A 21274-nucleotide genomic window follows, 5' to 3' on the forward strand; every position below is an offset into this window, starting at 1 on the left:
CACTCGGACTACTCGGGGTGAAGGGGACCTTCTTTTTTTCTTTTTAACCCCCGGGCCGTGACTACTCGAGTGTCTACGACATGTCGAGAGTGGTCGACCAGCGTTGAACCCTCTTAAGCTCCCTTTATATATATATATATATATATATATATATATATATATATATATATATATATATATATATATATATATATATATATATATATATATATATATATATATATATATATATCTCACACACACACACACACACACACACACCCCTGCCGATAACGCTAACACCCAGGTTTCAAGTGATGCCATTTTTACTGCAGTAAAACTGCTTTGTTCAAAACGAAACTTTTATTGTACTTGAGGTGCACTGAATTTTGAAACACATGTCGCAGCTAGTGAATTTTACAACAGCTTTCAAAGTTTTCCGCGAGGACGGGGATTCATTTTGCGGAAACTTATAACCAATGCGTATCTTCTATTGTTCTATTATTCGTAAATCCCCATAAAACACTGCAGGGAGACATTCCTTATGATTGGAAAGCATGTTTGCAGAGTGTTATTTCTTTTTCAATGGGGTAAGATAGCCTCGTATGCGATGTAATTTTCGACAATTTACAAAGACCCTTGAGTTGATTACCTGATTTGCTAACGCGCTGCCCCGCAAAAAATCGGAGGAGACGTTAACAGTTGGAAATCGAAAATCTATTATCGCGCTCGGTTCCCTTCAGCGTTAGTATGCGTGCACGAAAACTCGTTTGCAACTTTACTCGCAAGATCCCTTTGTTTTCAACTATATGTTTGATAAGATGATTACACACGTACATGAGGTGATCCTTTGGTTCAGCCTCACCACTATGTCTTCAAGTGACCAATCCATGCCGCCAACAAAGCGAATGTGGCCAATGGCAGCAAACTGCGTACAATCTGACTTAAAAATATGGCCTGCGCTGTGGCACTGCGCACTGCAGAACGTCATGCTTGCATTACACGGTGCCACAACGCAGACCGAACTTTTGTATTCAAATCGTATGCCCGACATCGTCAATCACCGAAATTTTATTCTTGGCGGCATGGATTGGTCAATCAAGGGCACTGTGGTGAAGCTGAACCCGGGATTGTCGTAGAGTGCACCAGGACAAATTTACAGGTGCCCCAGAACTTGCATTCTCATAATCTTGCGAAACATAGTTATTTCGCATTGCAATTTTACGGCACCCCAGGCCGCGTTTCCAGAGTTAAATTCATTAGCTCTCAAGTGTACCCTAATGTTGATTAACATGAAAAGGGTACTTCTGTTGTCGCTCAGTGGCTAACGTGTTGTTCTGCGGAGCCCAAGGACGCGGATTCGATACCGGCCGCGGTGGCTGCTTTTATGATGGCGGTGAAAAGCAAAAACACCCATGTGTAGAGATTTAGGCGCACGTTTGACTCCCAGGAGGTCAAAATTAATCCGGAGCCCTCCACTACAGCGCGCCTCATAGCCCAGGTATACTTCGGCGAGCGACTCATCACAATCAATCAATCAATCAATCAATCAATCAATCAATCAATCAATCAATCAATCAATCAATCACAGGTTGTACGCGTGCACTTTTAAGTTTAAGCTTTTCAAGACGTATAGTAAGTAAAGGGAAGAACGCAGCCAGGGGAATATTTTTAGCGTGAACTTCTCGAAAGATCAATAGGTGACCGGTAAAAAACGCAAAGGCTCATGGGTACGTCGCCTCTTCCCGCAACTTCCGGTTCGAGATTTCTCCTGCCCTCCCGTACGCCGGCCGCGTTCAGGCGCGCGCGCGTGTGTTGTTTATTTGTCACAGGGCGCTTTCCAGTCAGATAAACCCCTAGTAGGGTCAATCGTTGTTTGTTATGAAATTCCCGATGCATGAGCGATTTTTGCCCGGTAAAAACTGTTAAACAACAAGCACTCACGCGCGTTAAAGCCGACGGCGTATGGGACGCCAGGAGAGCTCCCGAACCGGAAGTGGCGGCACTCCACGGGAGAAAACAATGTACCCATGAGCCTTCGCGCTTTTTACCGGTCACCTATGGGCACCAGTGTTCACCGGGTCCTTGGTCACTTCTTCTTTACATTTACCTCGCGACAATTTTCACCTACAAATTGTTTTAAGATTTTACCTTGGGTCGCGTTCGGGAGGTGGTGTTGAGCTCACGAAAAGAGTCGTTTGAATGAATTAGTTAGTGGCAACGTTACCCCCTTTCGTCTAGAAGAAAAAGACCCTGGTGATGCAATGACCATGCACCAACCTAATGAGGCGGCAGATTGAGATTATACGGTGTAAGCACTGTCAAGTTCATGTATAAAATATGCAGAACGCGAGAATATCGTTCTGACTAAAACGACGCAGGGAAAACCAAATCCCTTCCCACGGAAGAATAGCTCTCTCCCACCGACTGGCAACTGGCTACAAGGGCGAACAATTTAGCTGTGGCGATCAGAAAACAGTCGGGTGACCATAGCACGTTGAAGTAACCAGGGGATCTAAATTATTCGGCAGGTTTTCACTAAAGTCTACGTCATCCCATTGGTGTTGCCTGGAGGCGCTCAGTTCCAAGTTTAAATTTAGAGAAACTAAAACATGGTAAGAAAGTTTCCGAAACTAGAAAAGCTCCCATATGCAAGTTGCTTGCAAGGCCAAGGAGTTAACTGCTGGGCCATTTTCCATCTTAACTCATTTCAAGCGCTCAGAGGGGCCGAATAAGTCAATAAGTATTTATCCATTTGTACACGTCGCTTAACCACAACAGTGCTAAGAAAGGTACGCTGTGTTTGTAAATGGTGAGACTATACACGGTACACGGTTATATACCGCTGACATCACGAGTTCAATGCTTGGTTTCTGCTTTTATTTGGCATAAAAGCAACAACAACAAAAAAGTAATTACATAGAAAGGTAATGATTGCTAGCTTCTACTTTTTGGCTAAGTGCTACAGTTTTAAGAGAAAAGTCGCTGGAACGGTTTTTTTTTAATGGCAGACCATTTACCCCCGATAAAGTCGTCGAATGGATTAAATGCGAAACCGAACCTTCTAAGCCATCAAGCGAGAAAGTGAGCAAACTACCAAGTGAGCAAACTAGCATAAAATTTAGCATACCCAGCGTGGGCATCCGTTGTGCACGCGTATATTCTGTTAGCCTGTCTAAGGTGACCAAGAAAGACAAACTCACTGTACGTTGCCAGTTCTTCGTCGCCCAAAGATGGACTTCAGGGCGGATGATGGCGTTGCGCGAAAAATGTCTTTATTTCGTACTTTTTTAATCATCACGTCTTTTACAATTCATCCTTCCCCTCACAATATTAAAAAAAGAGAGAGAAACCACGGGAAGTTTTCGCAGTTTTCTCTTTGCCTCAAGCATTTGTGGGCAACCACATCGGCTGCAGCTTCTCTATTCCCGAAACTGTTCCTACGGGTCAGCCAATCATTTATTGAAACAAATTTTAATTCCTCTCATGTCCTTAAGTACTCGCTACTACACTACCTGTAAATTATTTATTACAACAAATTTCGCCTATTAATCCTCCTGCCTGCGAAAACGCGCACTCTTTGGCATTTTCGCGCTGACATATTTAGAGAGCATGCAGCCACATCGAGCTGTCCCGTGAAGGGCATGTCAGACGCATGACGTTTTCCCACCCGTATTGGCTGATGATGATGATGGTTGGTGTTTCATGGCGCAAGGCCAACGAGGGCAAAGAGCGCCAGAAAAGAAGTTATATAATGAAGCGAGGTGATTACCAAAAAAAGGTAGGTAAAAAAACATGTAAATCGGACATAGTAAAATCAATTACAGGTAATGGTGATGACTGGTGTATAGGGCCAGATTTGATTATGCGTGATATGAGATAAGGTTTAAAAACTTAACATTTGACAAATAATCAAACACACGTTTCATAGAAACACTGGCATCGTCACCTAGAAACAGCGATGGATGTATTGGCTCCTTTCTTCCTTACGCCTTATTTGGAGTATACAATAGAAACCCCCCAAGTGCAATCTCCTGGCAATGCGGCATTTCGGCAAGCGCAAGAAGCTTCAGTTGAGAAAACAAATTTCCTAGAAATTTCGGCTCTGCGGGCATTGGTCTCGCTACCCTGAAGGACGCCGCTGGACACAGATTTTGCCTGTTCAGGCTTTGGCGGGTTCGGCCTAGCTTGTATCCTAAGTGAAATCTTCTTCGAGAGGACAGCATGCCGGATTTTAGCCACCTCCATATCTTCAGCCAGAGCAAACAACCTGTTGACCCCTGTTCTCCCTCCAAACAGAAAATACGGCCCCTGATCCCCGAACGATTGCCTGCGGCCGACTCTGGCAAAAACCTTAGGCATCCGAAGCCAGCTATTTCGCAAAGACCACACATGTTAGCAAGCACCACCTTATCGAGTTTACAAGAGCGGAAAAGGATAACCAGATTTTTTTCAGGGGCTAAAACGTAAAAAAAAAAACTGCAAGATATTGCGCAACGACAAATAGATCTTCTCAATTGCATTTAAGTCAGTTTAGACATTATACACTCCTAAAACATGCTCTTATGCACTGACTTAGGTTGAGCGAAGGTCCACATCAACGGGCTTTTGCATTTGTCCCCTCAGCTTCGTTCGATGGACGTTTGGGAGACGCTCGATATCGCCCTGAGTGGTAATTATCACTTTGGAAGTGGAAAATGAGATAATTTTATGTTTAACCTTGGTACAAAATACGGGAAGAACCATGTATATTACTAGCTTCGCGAGCGTTACGGAAGTTCCAGGCCACATATTGCTGGTAGCTAAAATTCCGCAGCATTTTCCAACCTTAACGTTTCTAGAATGAAGTGGTGGAACAAAGCGAAAAAAAAAAATGTAACGATTTCTAGCAGCCCTCCGCAACTCACTTTGTTTTTTGGAAAACAAGTTATAACTCATCGCGGGCCGAGCCTAAATGCGTGATTTGGTCGCAAAAGTTGGAACAGAGGGATACGAAGTAGGACAACTGACGAAAAAAAAAATTAAACGAACGCTCAAAACACCTCTTGGCACAATTCTTTGAGTACTGTATTCTTTGTTGTTGCAAATAAGTTAAGTTGGGCTGCGGTCGCCGATTTTGTGTTTGTGACCGTTCTCCTGAGCTCTTGAAAGAAAATCGTCCGACCAAAGCAGTAATCGGCCGTACAGGAAGAGAATTGACGTCCGCTTCTGAAGCGCAATTCTGTAAGGAAAGCGTGTTGTTAGAATAGTAGCTGCATTCTGGCACGAGTTAAATGAGTTCGGAGGACACCACAAAATTCAAGGAAAGAAAAAGACAGGAAGGGCTCTATTGTGTTTTATGCTGTATCCCGCGTCCATCTTCTTATCAAAAGCTCTTGAAAGGCGCGTAAACGACCGGTATCACATGACACCGTCACTTATAGGCGACGTGTTGCAAGAGGTTCACGAATGCCAGGCGCCGTGCCTCATTGGCTAAGGCTTTGTGCTTCTACGTGCGATGATTTGATTGATTGTAGGGTTTAACGCGCCTACGCAATGCAGGCGATGAGGCGCCCCGTAGTGGAGGGCTCCAAATTAATTTTGACCACCTGGGGATCCTTAACGTGCGCCGAAATCTCGTACACACGGGCGTTTTTGCTTTTCGCCTCCATCAGAAAGGCGGCCTCCACGGCCGGGAATCGAAGGCGCGAATTCGTGCCCAGCAGCACATCGCTTTAGCCACTGAACCACCGCGGCGTGTACTTGCGATGCCGCTCGTTCGACTCTCTTCAGCAGAGTCGAACGAAAAGAAAATGCGAATCGGGAAAATACGAAAGCGGCAGTTCCTGCAAGATTTTGTGGCGTTAAAAAACTCCTGGTTGATTACATCAGTAATTTCCTGAACCTTCACTATGGTGCCTCATCACGGAGGTGTACATCTTGGCACCTTACGTTTCAGATTTGACCAAATGATAGGCATAGATCTAGAAATGATAACACGAAAAGTCAATAAAATATGCAGTGAAACAGCCTATTTTGGCCTCCCTTATACTGCCTGCAATATGGAATTGTCAGATAACCGAACGCTGCACGCAAAAATTCCAGCGGCGAAGCTTGTGCCAAGAACACATTCTTCAGTTGTTGTCTGATTCACGAGTGAACTTGAGAAACAACTCTGTCTTCGTTAGAAAGAGGGGGCGCTCTGCTTTAGGGAAGACTAAGGTTGGTTTCAGATAGAAAACCGTACTGAAAAGCGCAACCTCGAGTGAACGCTTGCTACGAAACGTTAACCCTCTTCATGGCAGAAGAAAGAAACAGAAATGAGCAGAGTTCCAACTTTGACATGACTGAATTACTCACAATCATGAACCATTCACCCTGTCAAAGTGGAGGACCAGCGAAGCGTTTTAGCGCACAACGTAAAGGTGACACAGAATTTATGAGAAAGGCATCAAAAAATTGTACTTCACTTGAGCCTTGGCGGCGGTCATTCATAAGAAACACGCGTACAAACACGCACACCCTTGTATTTTGATTCTGCTGATCTTGAAAATAATGCCCATTGATAACTAACTAAAAATGCATATCCTAGTGATAAGACGTGTAGCGTGAGGTCCAAGCCAGGCTCTAAACGGGGTACGACTTTGGTGGTGACCTCGTGCTAATAGCACACGCGCCGGGACCTTCGTTCTCCAACACCTCGCGCTCTAAAGACATGTGGATCCTCGGGAGTTTTTGTTCTCGGACACAAAAAATACACGGAACCCTATCCACATAAACTTCACTGAAAACACAGGCAGATAAAAGAAAATCTCTGTCAGATTCAACAAGGTGGCTTTGACATGCGTAAATCTTAAGAACAAAAGCCACAACAAGCTATATATACCCCAATCATCGAGACAAAGTACAAAAAGATCAAAAAGCGAGAGGGCCCTCTACGCGTTTGAAACCAACTGCATGTTCTCCGTGCACTTTGCGAAAGTTTCACTGCACAGCTTAGGTGCATGGAAAAAAGGTTTCAATGCATAGGATGACTCGGCAAGCCGTCTATCTTCGTGTTGGCAGGTGCACTTCCCAGACTTTGGCTACGGGCAGATGTCGCTGCAAGACATGTGTTAGCAGCGGCTGGGGAAGCTGTTTCCGAAATGTCACTGCTAGCCGGCCTAATGGGATAGAATTATGATGAATTTTCGCGCTAAAAGACGTGGACTATGAAATGACATACCAAGCCGAGCGCAGGCATCTGTGTGTTCTTTCTTAGTCCCCATTCTTTTAGTGCGAAAATTCATCATGACCTCTTTCTGACTAGCTTGCTGCAGGTAAGACCGCCAATTTTCATTCGTAGTGCGGTCCAGCGCAGAGATTGGGAAACGCGTTGTGTTTTGTTGTTATTTTTTTAACGCTGTTTAAGCTTTTAGTTCCGACGTCGAGCGTTACCAGAACACTCAGCCCAGCTGAGCGCACGTGAGCGAGAGCCTTGTGAGGAGCGCCCGGCGTCGGCCAGCTCGACCTTTACGAACACTCTGCCTAACGCTCGTGGCGTGATATCTCGCATGCTGTTCTCCTCACCAGTTCACGTGCCTTCGAGCCCGAAGTGGGGAGCACAGACGCCGAGTTCGCGCTACAGTCGCCGAGTTCGCGAAATCGGTGGCCGCGGGTTCTAGCGCGTGCTTACGCGGTCCACTTTGAGAGAAGTGTGATGGGAACGCCTGCGGACAAAACGATCCGGGCGTGCCAGTCATGGAAAACTTTCAGCGGCAAGTTCGGAAATCCATGCCAGTTGCAACAGCCGGGTCCCCGACGATGGGAGAGAGGCCTCCAGCTCTGCTGCTTCTCCAGCCATGCACCACTAGTGCAAGCTGCGCCAGTTTTTAATGGTGAAGCAAGACCACGGAAAGTGTATTTTGTGGGAAACACGGGCTCTATTATTCTAAAGGCGCATTACAAATTTCCGAACAACGTGTCGGTACTTGCACCAAGGATTGAACGTTTGATCTCTAGTTCTATGCTAATACATTGTTAGGACAAAAGTTTAGGCCTACTTACACGTAATGTGCATGGTAACGAGAGTTGTAGTTGATTTTACTAATCGGCTTCTCCATCTCAGTGCTTCTCCATCTCAGCAGTAAAGCTCTAGTAGGTCGCTGCGACATTGATGCCGCGTACAATGACCATGTCTACGCTTGTCCTATGGTAGGGAGTGCATTGCAGTCGTTGACCATCGTAAGGCTACACTCCTCCATTGATTGTGCGCACAATTGATTCCGGACGGCGGAGTAACTTTTCGTGTTCGACCTGTAACTATTGCCACTATTCAGTATGCATGCGGAATTAGACGATCCCTGAGATGCCCCCCTCCCTCCCCCTTCTGTCTCTCTCTTCTTCTCTACCCCTCTCCCTCTCGCCTACCTCTCTTTCTCTCACTTTCTGCCTCTGTAGAATCCTAAAAGCTATCGCTCTAAAAAATATCACGTGTATTCCAAAAACGCACCTGCTAACAACGTACAGGTGGTGTAATTTGCCTATAGCATTGCTTCTTTTTTTTTTTGCCCCGGAACACGACAGCTCGGGCACTATTAGTTTAAAGGTTTCACTGGCTTGATGTGACTACCGTATTTGAATATAGGCCCTATGTTTTTCCAGAATTACTGTAAAAAAATAGACGTGGAGAACCTTAATTAAGGTGGACTTGTAATCGTGGTCAAAGAAAGGTTTTGCCGGTGTACTCTTCACCGAAGACGTCGGGGTGGATTAGCTTGGTAGGTCGCGGCGAACTTCTCGCATCCGTTTCTTTGGTCCTAAAACGATGGGCATGAGTTCTACTAAAAAATTTAAGCTTTTCCACTCAATGTGAAAGATGTCAGAAGTGCAGAGCAGTGATTCGCCATAATGGGCTGTACCGCCGTTATCCGCTTACTGCTACCACCCCATGCAATTCAAATTTCCCGCCTTCGCAGTGCTCACGCACCCCCTGCCTGAAACTGCGCGAGCGGGAGTTCTGTTCTCTTTGTGCTTTTCTCCCCGCTCGTGCCGGTGTTGCACTGCCACATTTTTGCGTTTACTATCGTAAAAACCAACCCAACTAAAGGAACGCGGGCGCTGCCGGTTAATTACGTATATTTTCCCTCAAATGTACCTATAGTTTTCTTTGCGCTAAACAACGGGAAGATGTATGACAAGCGCCAGTGTTTCACGAGTTTATGGGCCCTATTCTCGACTGCACAAATTGCCGGCAATTCAGGCAATTTGCCGGAAGTCTTTTCTGATTGCCTTTCAATTTTGGTCATGTGCTTCCGGTTAACAAAGCGGTTGTGTGTGCTGTCGTCATTTTGACGTTTCATGTCGTTTAGGGACACCAGTTCTAAAGTTTGCCTTATTTCTCGTTACTAAAGGCGCATAATTCTTGGCCGGCAATGAAAAACCAGACTAAATGCAGCGGACATGACAACGTAAGCCTGTCTTTGCTATTCAACTACAATACTGCTTGTAATACACACCCCCTTTATGATTGGCTGAGAAGGCGTGACGTAATTTAAACAGTTGGCGGGAACGATTACGTCATGCATTGGCAACTTCAGCCTGCGTAAAAGTGACGTAATGCTACGTAACAGCTTGAAAATGGCGGCTGTTTTTGTCGCAAAATACAAGCAAAATAGGCCAAACAATTGCCCCGACTTACGGCGCCGTGAAATGGGCGGCAATTTGCAGCAGGCGCAGTTTCGCATGCGGGCCGTTTAAAGCATGTTTCCTACCGAAACAAATTATAGTTTCAACTGCATCCAAGTCAGCGATCATGGAGCATATAAATAACGTGCAGTATTTTGCGTTTATGTTTGGCAATAAAATAAAAATTATTTGTTTGGCGTAACAGCAACATAAGAGGGCAGTACAATCCTCTCCATGACAAAGAAAACCCAATGCATGGCATTTGTCCATACTCGTCCTAGTAAGCTGTTGGGTCACATGATCGAACTCAAGAGGAAAATAACAAAGAAAAGTGACTATTTGGTTCATTACAGCGCTGATTGAAGTCGAGCTTGACGAATGAGTGAATCGGCGACATCGGTGCGCTCCGCGGTTATCAGGCGCAGCGCTTCGCTGCTCTTATGTGTCATAGAAGCGATGTTCGCGGCCGTATTTTTCTGTGATCACGCCATAAACTTGTTAACATAGCAGCAGACGATGGCGTGGCGGCGGTGGCGGCATTGAAGGTGATAACGCAACAAAGCTTGCATTGAAGCAGAGAGCCCAGGGGCGGTATTCTCGTAACTGTCCCTTTTGAAAACGTCCCTTTTGCGTCCATTTCATCGTGACGTACTTCCGGTTAAGCAGTGGGCCTTGATTGAAATACCGTAACTGTTCTTGCAAACGCAATTTAAAGAACTGAAACCGTATCAGAGTACCTTTTATGTGTTTGTTGTTCCGCAAGCGAACCAACAATAAGGCGACAAAAAATCGTCTGCTCCAAATCGTCTGCTCCGTGTAGCCACGGCTCATAGCTCCACCGTGCTTGCATGGCGTCACATCCGGGTGTTCGCTTTTAGCCAATCAGGGCTCGCTCAAAAGGGACACTTTTGAAAGGGACACAAAAGGGACAAAACACGGGAATACCGCCCCAGATATGTTACTAAAAGCGATTGAAAGAAATAAATAGATACGGTAAAAAAATTGTGTGATGTTCTTTAGCTCGACATCCGCCTTTCGCTCGCTTTTGGATCAACGTTACTCGATCGCCTTGTGGTGTTGACGCCAAATTTGACCTCCAGAAATGTGTTTTTCTTGTCAGCTTCAGCTACCGTCTTAATTCTTATAGTACGTGCCAAGTGTTTTTATATCTTTCCTGCACAATATTTGATACCTTGGTAGCGATCTTTATGAGTGACTCGTCAAATTACACTGCATGTCGTCATAGCTATTGGCGATGAGATGTTTGAGTGGCGCCCCCTGGCTCTGACGTCGGCTTAGGGACTCGCGCCGCTGTCGTCTGCTACGATCCGCTTGTGAGGGGCAGCAGTGCCTGTGCTAGAGATCGCCCGCTTTGATGCGTTAGTGCATTGAAAATTGTATTTTTAATAATTCAGTCATTTTTGCAAGCTTCTAACGTATCTGAATAATTTCAAGCTGTATCCCCCACAAGTTTGCAACAAACGAGGAGGGAGAGAACAACTTTCGTAAGAGCATCGGTCAGAAGATCGTGTGTAACTCCTCTTTTCTAGCTTATTTGCGAGATTCCGTGCTTAGAACTCCTCGATAAGTATTCAGATGTGTATACACTTCCCTACACTATTTTTGAGATGCTGTTATGAAGACTGAACAGTCTTATGCTACGTACCAAGCAGCGGGCCCCTACATGCGCATCGCACAGCAGAAAATAAAGCGGCTGTCTTCTATTTCTTTCGTTTTCGTTGAATTGTAAAAGATGAATGTTTTTTTTTTCTTCTGGACCTAACGCATTAATATTTCTGCACCGCCACAAACGTCTTATTAGTAGGTTTGGGGATGTTTGGGAGGCTTACAAAGATCGTGGGGATATTTTCTTCATGGCATACATTCACTTCTTCATAAATTGGCTTTCGTTATGGCAGCGTACAAGAAGGTGCATATCCTCAGCGTGCGTTGTTTATTATCATGCAAATACAATGAGACGGTTTGTGCTACGCCACCGCGATCGCGCCCCAGGCAACGTTATCTAGAGGACTCGAAGGCGGCTTTTGTGCTGCGAATTTCTTACCTAACCATCGTTATCATAACGAACTGACCAGAACAATTAGGCAATGATTACGGTATTGAAGGCTTGATATACTCGCTAACGAACACAATAAATAGTATACGTGCATATATTACAAGAATCGAAACCGATGACTATTTACAAGTAGCTCGTCATTCTTTTCCAACCCTTCCAGGCGTAAAAGAACGAATTCTGGTTACTCAAGATGGCGTTGTATGAATTGAAGAAAATTACTTTTACTCTGTGGTCCTGGACTGAGGGGCCGGCCCACTAATCAGCTCGATTTTACGGTTAAATAACGTTTTTCCTCCTCCTGCACCCCCTCCTTTTGAGTGCAGTTTTGCTATAAAGTATATCTGAATATTGGCAAGATATGGCTGTGGTAAATGTACCTAAATATCCCTCCATGTCTGAAAAAACAATGTTACTGTATCTTTAACGTAGACGTGACTCGTTTTGCTCAATAAACCTCCATACTGGTTAGAAGCCTGGTATAAAAATAATCAAACCGCGCCTGTACACGCAGCTATTTATTTGGAACTCAACCTACAGTTTTTGCCGCCCATAGTGCATGTCGGCATTCTTTCATACCATGACAACGTAAAGAGATGTGGAAATACTTTCGAGCGTTCGGAAAGGTTGCGAAAACTGATTTACCTTACATATGATTACTGGGAGTCGTAATGCCTTCTGCCAAATCCGACAGCCCGGAATGCGGGGAATTTGTTTTGGTCTTATATTTTCGCTGTTGTCGGTTATTAGACTCTGGATCTACGCTTTGCTCGAAAGATTTCTCGATACAGAAGCTCACGCTTAGCTTCGACTCTGCGCGCTCGGCACACGACCGTATTAGCAGTAATGGGGCGACGCCGGCAATGTTTCTTCCGGGACGGTGTCAAAAACTATACTTTAAATCGCGCTTTCCGCTAGTGTATGTTATTTAAGTCTCTTATTATGATAAAAAGTTGCACATACGCAAAATCTGCTGCGGACAAGCATCAAAAGTCAACCGCGCGCAAAGAAACAGCAGGGAAAGCGAACCCGAGGGAAGCAGACGACAAATGCGAGTACCCCTAAGCCGACGTCACGGAGGCGCGCTTCGCAGCGTCGCCCGTGGTCGCGCTCACCGCCAATAGGTGCAGCACGTCACTGATTGCTTACGTCGTGCTTACGCAAAAAAAACATGGGCGAATTGCACGCAAGTTGTGCAGTCGAGAATAGGGGCCTAGGGCCCTAAACGCTTATAACTAGATGATTGGATTGGATTGACTTGGATTAAATTGGATTGGATTGGATTGGCTTGAATTGGATTGGCTTGGATTGGTTTTGGATTGGATTGGATTGGATTTGGATGGGATTATAAGCAGCAGTAAGCAGGATAATCATCTAATCCTAGACAACCAGGAAAGCTAAGAATAACCAGCTGAATCTTAGCTCACGTTACGTATATCCTGGCATAGCCGCTTGGCTTTCGAAGCCTCTGGGTTACGCCGCGGCGAAGGGACCGTGACAGGCTACACCGTAACGCCGTGGCGATATGCTTGGTTCCAGCGAGCGAGCTAGGACGACAAGGCGAGCGCCTAAAGTCCTCTGCACTTAAAAAGGGAAACTGGCCGCCGCGGTTAGACTTGTGGGCTCAAAGCTAAAGCGCTAACAGCATGAAATATGTTTAATGACTCCGCAGCCAACGCACCGCGCACGCGCGGCCATGATTCATGGGTCCCTTTCCACAGAGTAGATATCTTTTTCTTTTTTTTTTTATGGAAGACGTATTCGCGCGCATGGTGCCAGTTGTATTCGCTGTGACGTTCCGCCAAATGTGCGCCTAAAAAGAGGTAGTCTTTCAGGAACGTTCCACTGATGTTTGCCGCCAGAGCAGCAACGCCGCTTTACACATAATGATGGTGTGGGGCATCATTTTTTTTAGCTTGAAACAGTGTGTGCTCACAACTGCATCTGCTCGTCAAATCAAATTAACGTGAGCGTCGGCTCCCGGCTCGGGATATCAACAGGTATGGTGATCACTAGTGATGCCACTAACGTCAACCAAAGAAGGTATAGAGGGTAACGTTATGATAGCATGATAACAGTAGCTGTAACAAAATGACGGTTTTTTCAAGAGGCGATGACCACACGACGTTAGACGCGGGCTTTTTAGTCGGCCAATCAGGTTGTAAATAAAAAAAGGCGAGCAGCAACTGATTCACCCTTAACGTATATTTTTTGTTTGCTCCCCTTGTTTTATAAAACGGCATTGTAGTGCTAGCTCCGCAGACCGTTCGCAAGGAACGCTGGGCACTAGATGATAGCTGATTAAGAAATTGTCACTCATTTTTAAACTCCTGGCACGTACTGCAGGCTCGTACCGGGAAAAATGCCGCTCTAACTGCGGCCCCTGTCCAGTGTGGGGTGCGTATAATCGAATAAATTTTGTTTCTCATGAGTACCAACTAGCCATTTAACAGCATAACTGTTGCCACAGGCGCAATGTGCAAGCGGGTCAGATCATGCATGGAACAATTGCAACGGGATGTTCAAGAGAGGCAACTAGAGAGGCAACAGAGGTAACAGGACATGCAAACTTTTCAATAGTGCATGGAACAGATGATACAACAGCTCGCCGCAATACGGCTACGAAAAGCGTCACCAAGAACACACCGAGTGTTAGCAAGCCAGTCGAAACCCTTTACCTTACCCAATCAACATGGTTTCACTGAGGGGCACGTCATGCCCAGGCACCCAACAGTTAAACTTCCGCTCAATCATCTACAGCGCCACTGAACTAGGAGGACCGTCCTAGACCACGGGTAAGCCCATCGCACCCGTATTGCATGAAACCAGAGGCGTAACACCAGGAATATCAGGTTTAAGGATACCGCATATCGAAATGAATACCAGATGTTACTGCACAGAAACACAAGACATTGTTGTAGTCTGATGCACGATTAACAAGCAGTACAGTCAGGAGCTAAAATCTGGACTCGACGTCAGGAACCATTCGGTCTTTCTGAGAACTAAGCGTACGTCGGTTTGGGCATGAAAACGAACAGGTGTGCAGTTAAAATAAGAGGACTGTCATCACGAGGGAATGCGAAAACAACTTGCCGATATCTACTGTAATTGCTACAGTTTTCAAGCTGGCAAGACTGAAATTACATTCAGCTATAGCTACCCCAACGCCAAACAAGCACGTCAGCAACCTCGTGACGAGAAGATAACTGCACTGAGAATGCAGTCGCAGCGACAAGTAATACAAGGACTCGATAATAGTCAAAGCAACATACCTCAAGCCAGTTGGTACGCAGAGATACTTGGCAGAGCACGATGGCTACACCACTGTGCTAATTTCAATGTGCGGACAAGATCAAACCGAATGTCCAAAGACATCTTGGGGGAGACCAAAGCCCTCAACACAGTAAAAAATATTCTGTTAGCCCAATATATAAACGAAAAGGAGCTTAAACAAGAAGCAGCCCATATCTCCTTCGCTCAAGACGCCACAAATCACAAAAACGAACATACATGAGCTCACGGGAATCACACAGCTACTGCCTCAGGATGCCCCATTCTCCATGCAGAAGCTGCACATGGCATTCGAAACAGCCAATAACAGAAGCGCTCCTAGAAAAGGCAATATGGAAAACTTTCATGGTTATGGCCTGAACGACGTCCAGCGATAGACTGAAACGTATACATAGCCTGGGTTTAGCGGTGACGCTTCTTTTCTTCAGCGAGTTGCTAAATTACGGCATGTTCTACTTGTTGCGTTAAAAAAAGATGTGGATTCCGTCAAGAAGTGTTTGCATCCCTGCTGCAATCATTCTAAAGTGTGCGGCAACATTGCCGGCTTTCTCCCGTTTTCTTCCCGCTATGATTTATTTTTCCCTCTTCTTTTTTATTGCCGCCTTTCGTTTTCCCTTTCTGGCGTATTTCCGAGGCAATTTCAGCGCTGTACCTCAAGAATATCATGGGGAAAACCAGACATTTTGGGGCCTCTGACCCTTGTACACTGGATGCCAACTTACACCTGCCTAGCTATTTCAGTGAGCGTTGCGGTATCGGTCCCTATCGAGCAGTTGTAAGTGCTGTTGCAAAGCCGGAGTGCACGAGGGGCCCTGACGTTTCCCTCCTACCCCCCCCCCCCCCCCTCTTCTTTTTGCCTCGCTGTGGCGCAGGTCTTCTGACCCGAGGGCAGCCTCTCGGGCCGAGGCCGCGTGGCGCGGTGGCGGGACCCGCAGGGCCGGCGGGAAGCGTTCCTGCGCGGCGAGCCCCCGCCGGGACCCGGCGGGAAGCGCTCGGTTTCCGCACCAGCCGTTCGGACTGCCAACTCGCGACTCAGAGGCGAACGTAGAAGTCATTGCCAAGTATTTCATGCTTAATCACATCAGCTGATGTTATTTGCTAACGGGCTCTGGAGCGAAGAAACAATCTTAAATTACTCATCCAGAATATGTTCCTAGCTGCGAATTCTAATAAACGGACAAACGGGAGTAAACCCAACCCTGGCGGTCTCGCTGTGGTGCTTGCGCCGTCGATCGCCGAGCGGCACCGCGACGTTGGACCTTGCGTTTCGGCAGCAACAGGGGCCAGACCTTGGACGCCCAGGTTGGTCGCGCCAACGGACTGAGTCATCGCCTGCCGCCGCAGGTTCGGCAATAGGGCCTGTGCGTTAACACCATGTGGCCCACAGATAAGCTTCCAGTCACCGGGCCTCCTACGAGTCAAGGGGTGAAGACTTCAAGTGCTGTGTATGGAAACGGGGTAAAGTACTAACATTTAAATGACGGACGGGACCGATATACGAGGTCACCTTCATGGCCTTCTCTCCGGCGACGAGCACAATCCACAATGGGCAGCGCGCAGTTAAGATTCCCGATTGCAATGTGGCGTTTTGGATTTGTCAAGAACAGAATCAATGCGTGTAGGCGAAAGACAGTTTGTACGTATTTTGTCCTCTGGATCATGTTTTCACACAGTTTGTACTCCAGGATTGCCTGTCATGCCCCCGAGCCCTTATTACACTGCATGCGTTTGCAAACAAGAACTGCAACTTACTGCTTTGTTATATTAAAGTCATTCGAGATGTTCATGTCAGCGGCTTGATGCGAGAAAAAAATGTTGCCGAGCAATTTTCACTGCTTCCGCAATGATGAGGCGTAAAAGGCATCCTGGCACAAGCACCATGTTCAGCATTTCTGGGCCGTGGTTGAACAATTCCCTTCGGTGTCTGCGGACACCACCACGGCTGCCGGGAATTGGAAAATAATAGATCGTAGCATCAATTATGCTCTACCAAGGCGGAAAGTTCATGACATCCCCTGTAATAAACATGTTAACGTGATTGAATGTTCTTTTTACGTAAAACTTGCAAAGGACGGCTGATTGGAGTAGAAATTATAAAAAAAGAGCCCTTTCGGGCAGATTAACGCAAAACTGAATAGGGATAAAGCATAGTTCACGCTGTTCTCGATGTTATAGTGTGAGCAGGCACTAATCCAAAGACTCACGCGATAAACACCCTACCGCAGTCCGTCAGATGTCGCACCGAGGACATCCGTCGCAAGGGCTAAATCGAGTCGTCGCCGAGTGGACTCATCGCTGCCATTTTGTCAGTATTGTTGATGATAGTCTGAGTGCGAAACTGGTGTCTTAGCATTGTTTATTTAGTGTTTACTGCTAGCGCTAGCTTCAATATCTGCACAATATAGCACCCCCGCAGTCGGCAGGGGCGCTAGTTATGTGAATGCGACAACGGCCAAGCCGGTGCGCACGGGCGGAAGGAGGCCTGAGGGCTATGGACCACGATGTGACCACCTGGGGCTGCATGTGTACGACTGCCCGCACGGGAGATTGGGCTACTTGAAAAACCAAAAACGAAATCGAGGGCCTGTTGTAAGCAAAACTTGAGGATACTTCCAACCTTGATGGACAAGTAGTTCTCAGGGAATCCAAAGAAACTTTTGAAAACATTTTCTGCGATACTTTACAGGCCTAATGTTCGACGTGTTGCTGCACTTTCACCTAAATATGCTGTGACATGTTAACTACTCGAGCCTGACCCCAGTCAGGAGACCAGAATGTTCTGGATGGTTCACTGATTGATTAACCTTTTCTTATTGTGTTATCAGAGATTTAATAGCTGTTTCTTATACAAGAAAAACAATTTTCGCGTTGCTCGACTGCCTGTTGTTGAGGCTCAATTAAGCCTCTTTCATTCATTGTAACATTCGACTTTGAAATGTAGCTGAAGTGTGCGTCGGTGAGAAGATCCAATGTACTCCAGGAAGACGTAGACTGCCAATAAAAGCTGATACTTTTTTTCTCAAGTGACGCTTTTTAAATGAACTTGATAACCTTACGCCTTTTATAACCCATTCATCTGCAATTTGTGAGCTTTCCCGGAAGGAACCGGATGTGTAAGCCCACCACACGTGGGCTTCACCACACGTATGTACGTAGAGAGCCAAACCAGAAATCTGTTTTTCCCCCTATTACTCTCTCCCCCTTGTGTTCTCTTTTTACTTCTTCTGTGTACATTCGATGGCCCTCGTGTGAAGCAAGTTCCACAGGACGCCATCGCTTCTCTCCCTTCAGCACCTGTTGGCGGATACAATGGAAAGCGGGTAACAGTGTAACTCAGACACCGTGCAAGCGAGCACAGACGCAGATGTTTTCGAAATCTTTAGGGCAGCACCTATCCTGCTGTCCAACACCTCCTCTTTAATACTCCCTGAACCATGGTGGAAAGCTGAGCTCTACACTTCCCCCCTCATTTAAAGTCCTCCTGAAGATCTGAAACGTGCAACCAGAGTGGAGACGGGAAAGCAGAAGTGAACAAACGAATCGGTTCCCTCACACCATTAGTTCTGCGGTTTAAGACTAAGTGTACAATTATAGCCCCTTTTAGTGCTGTTTTCTCAATACATCATTGCAGGACTAGTTCGCTCCATTTCCGGCATATTAAACACGACTGTGTAGAACATTCTTTTAGGCAGCATCATTGTTCTGCATGAGGTGAGTTTTGAAAGTGACAGCCATGCATCGATAATTGTGAAAAACTACGGAGCCCAAAGCAACTACAGCAGGACAGCAAAAGACACGAGCCCAGTGTTCTCTGTCTGTCTGTCTGTCTGTCTGTCTGTCTGTCTGTCTGTCTGTCTGTCTGTCTGTCTGTCTGTCTGTCTGTCTGCGGCCAACAACAAGAAATTTCATACACCATTTCGAAAGACGGGTCGGGTGCACAAACAATCCAACGTACTCTTTCACAAATAATGCACCTTATCCATCGAGTTTCTCACCGAATATTTGGCCTCCAAGAATCAGATAGTCTGCGCATAATCCAACCCATCCTTATCAGCCGGAGTGCATACAGTGCTCCGTACCTAGCTCTAAAACCCTCCGAACAAAACAAACTAACACCGCGATACGGCAAGCCCACAAAACCGCACTAGGATTGCCCCCCCCCCTTTCGCCCCCCTCAAAACGGCAACGAAAAAATTACTACAGCTGGTCGTCCACAATACATGGGAAGAAATCCAAGAAGCGCATCGAACTTCTCATTTCACACGGCTCCAACTCACCACCACGGGAAGAGCGACCCTCCGTTTGCAAGGGTTTTCAACCCCACAACAGCAAGACGAGAAGACACGCATTCTCGGGCCCATTCGACAATAAATCAGAGTGGCTCCAGTAACATGCAACCGACCTATAACAAGGCACGACGAGCCGCAAGGTCACGAGCAATCCATGTGCAGTATGATCACCTCCCCCTCGTTCGCTATGCAGACGCCTCTCCATACCCTCACAAATCTGCCCACGCTGCTAGTGTGACCAACGCCAACGGAAAAGAATTAACCGCAGTCACGACCATTACAAAATCTATAGAAACAGGTGAAGAAGTTGCTATCACCCTAACCGCCACCACTAGCGAAGACTACACAGTTATACTGACAGACTCCCAAGCTGCATGCCGCAATTTCCTGATCGGACGAATATCCCTACCAGCATCGGCTATACTAAAACAAATTAAACAACTTCCAGAACTACACATTGTCTGGTCACCTGGCCCCGAATGCCTCAAAGGAAATGAGTCGGCACACACCGCTGCCCGCGCCCATACACACCGGGCCGTTTCCCAAGAGGGTGATAACCTTACAAGATGACGACATACTCAAGCCTACGCCCCTGCGAAAATACGCCGACATACTCGCCCACTACCGGCGCGGGCGCCAACAATACCCAGCACCCCACCCACACCTATCCAGAACCGAAGCTACAATATTCCGACGACTACAAACGAACTCTTACCACCACAATACCCTACTCCATGCAACGTACCCCACCCTCTACCCCGCATCTGGCCAGCGCAGGCCAGATCATCCCGGACTAGAGGAAACCCCCCACCAGGCGGGTGCCCAGACATCAGCACCTAAGGCGCGCCTAAATAAAGTTTACTCCTCCTCCTCCTCCTCAACTTGTTCGATCGCGTGAGGATCCTTGGGTACATTTGGAGAAGTACTTTAGCCGTATAATAAAGTTAGCGAAGATATGTTACTGGGAAATACGCGGTGGGTTGGTTGTAATCTAAAAAACAAAACCTATTTATATAGGTCGAGGAAACTGCTTCTAAAAGCATAGTTACAGACAGCCTCCTACTTACTAATGTGTGCTTACCGAAAGTCGTATAATTTCAGGGAGCTTCTTAGCGAGGAGTGGAACTAAAATGGTCGCTGGCCTAGAGCTACAGAAGTAGAAGTAGCGGAAAATAAGTATAACACCTGTTTTATTGCAGCTAAGATAAGATAAATTGCATAAAGGCTTCCAACTTCCAGTTGCTCCCCTCCCAAATAGGTGTGCGCGGAAACGAAGCCGCTTAAAGTTGGTCCAAAAAGCGCTTTCACATACTCGATCGTTGAGAGTGATACCAGACCAACGGTGCATTCTAAGACAGGCGATTGCCGATCCCTTCAGGTCCCCTTGGAGCCTACGGAATCAGCCTTGTGTTACTATAGGAATGAAAAGAGCAGAGGCGTCGCTACTGTTCCGCATCCGGACAAATTCACCCCGAACACCCGCTTGGCTTCATAAGCTGAATTTAACTCCATTGCCACTGTGTCCAACGTGTGGTATGCTTTGTGGAGTCAGACATTTTTAATGGGCTGCCCTGTGCATGCGATGGAGCGCTCAGCTTTATTTAAAGAACTTCGAAGAAGAGCCATCCTGCATTTCTCCTTCGACGACATGCTATTCCCAAAAGGGCACTGGATCGCTAGGTGGGGCACCTTACGCCTCGTCCTGAACTTTTTGAAGGACACTAACCTCTGTGACTTTTGGTAATTGGCTGCGAATAGTTTTAAAAAGTACCACTGTGCGCAGCAACTGCCAGTACGCCTCGCAAGACTAGGTCCATCCGTTTGCAAACTCACTCACTCACTCACACATTCGCTCACTCACTCACACATTCTATCACTCACTCACACATTCGTTCACTCACTCACCAGAAATAGTCTTCAACTGCGCAAGATATAATGTAGTCCCAAACGACACTTGTTTTCATAGCAAAATCCGACGGTATATAGGCGCTCTTAT

The 21274-nt window shown here is 46.5% G+C and overlaps 1 protein-coding gene across 1 annotated transcript in view; it reads left to right on the forward strand.

The window, feature by feature from the left end:
- Positions 1 to 16186, forward strand: part of LOC144148366 (uncharacterized) — a 49445-nt gene extending 33259 nt beyond the window's left edge. The window contains exon 3 of the mRNA XM_077679912.1: positions 15862 to 16186. Coding sequence (XP_077536038.1) covers positions 15862 to 15870 — 9 coding nt within the window. The 3' untranslated portion in view covers positions 15871 to 16186. The remainder of the gene's footprint in view (positions 1 to 15861) is intronic.
- Positions 16187 to 21274: the final 5088 nt, after the last annotated feature.

Source organism: Haemaphysalis longicornis, unplaced genomic scaffold (genome assembly GCF_048455015.1).
Source record: "Haemaphysalis longicornis isolate Haplotype H1 unplaced genomic scaffold, Haemaphysalis longicornis Haplotype H1 scaffold_1, whole genome shotgun sequence".
NCBI classification, from domain to species: domain Eukaryota; kingdom Metazoa; phylum Arthropoda; class Arachnida; order Ixodida; family Ixodidae; genus Haemaphysalis; species Haemaphysalis longicornis.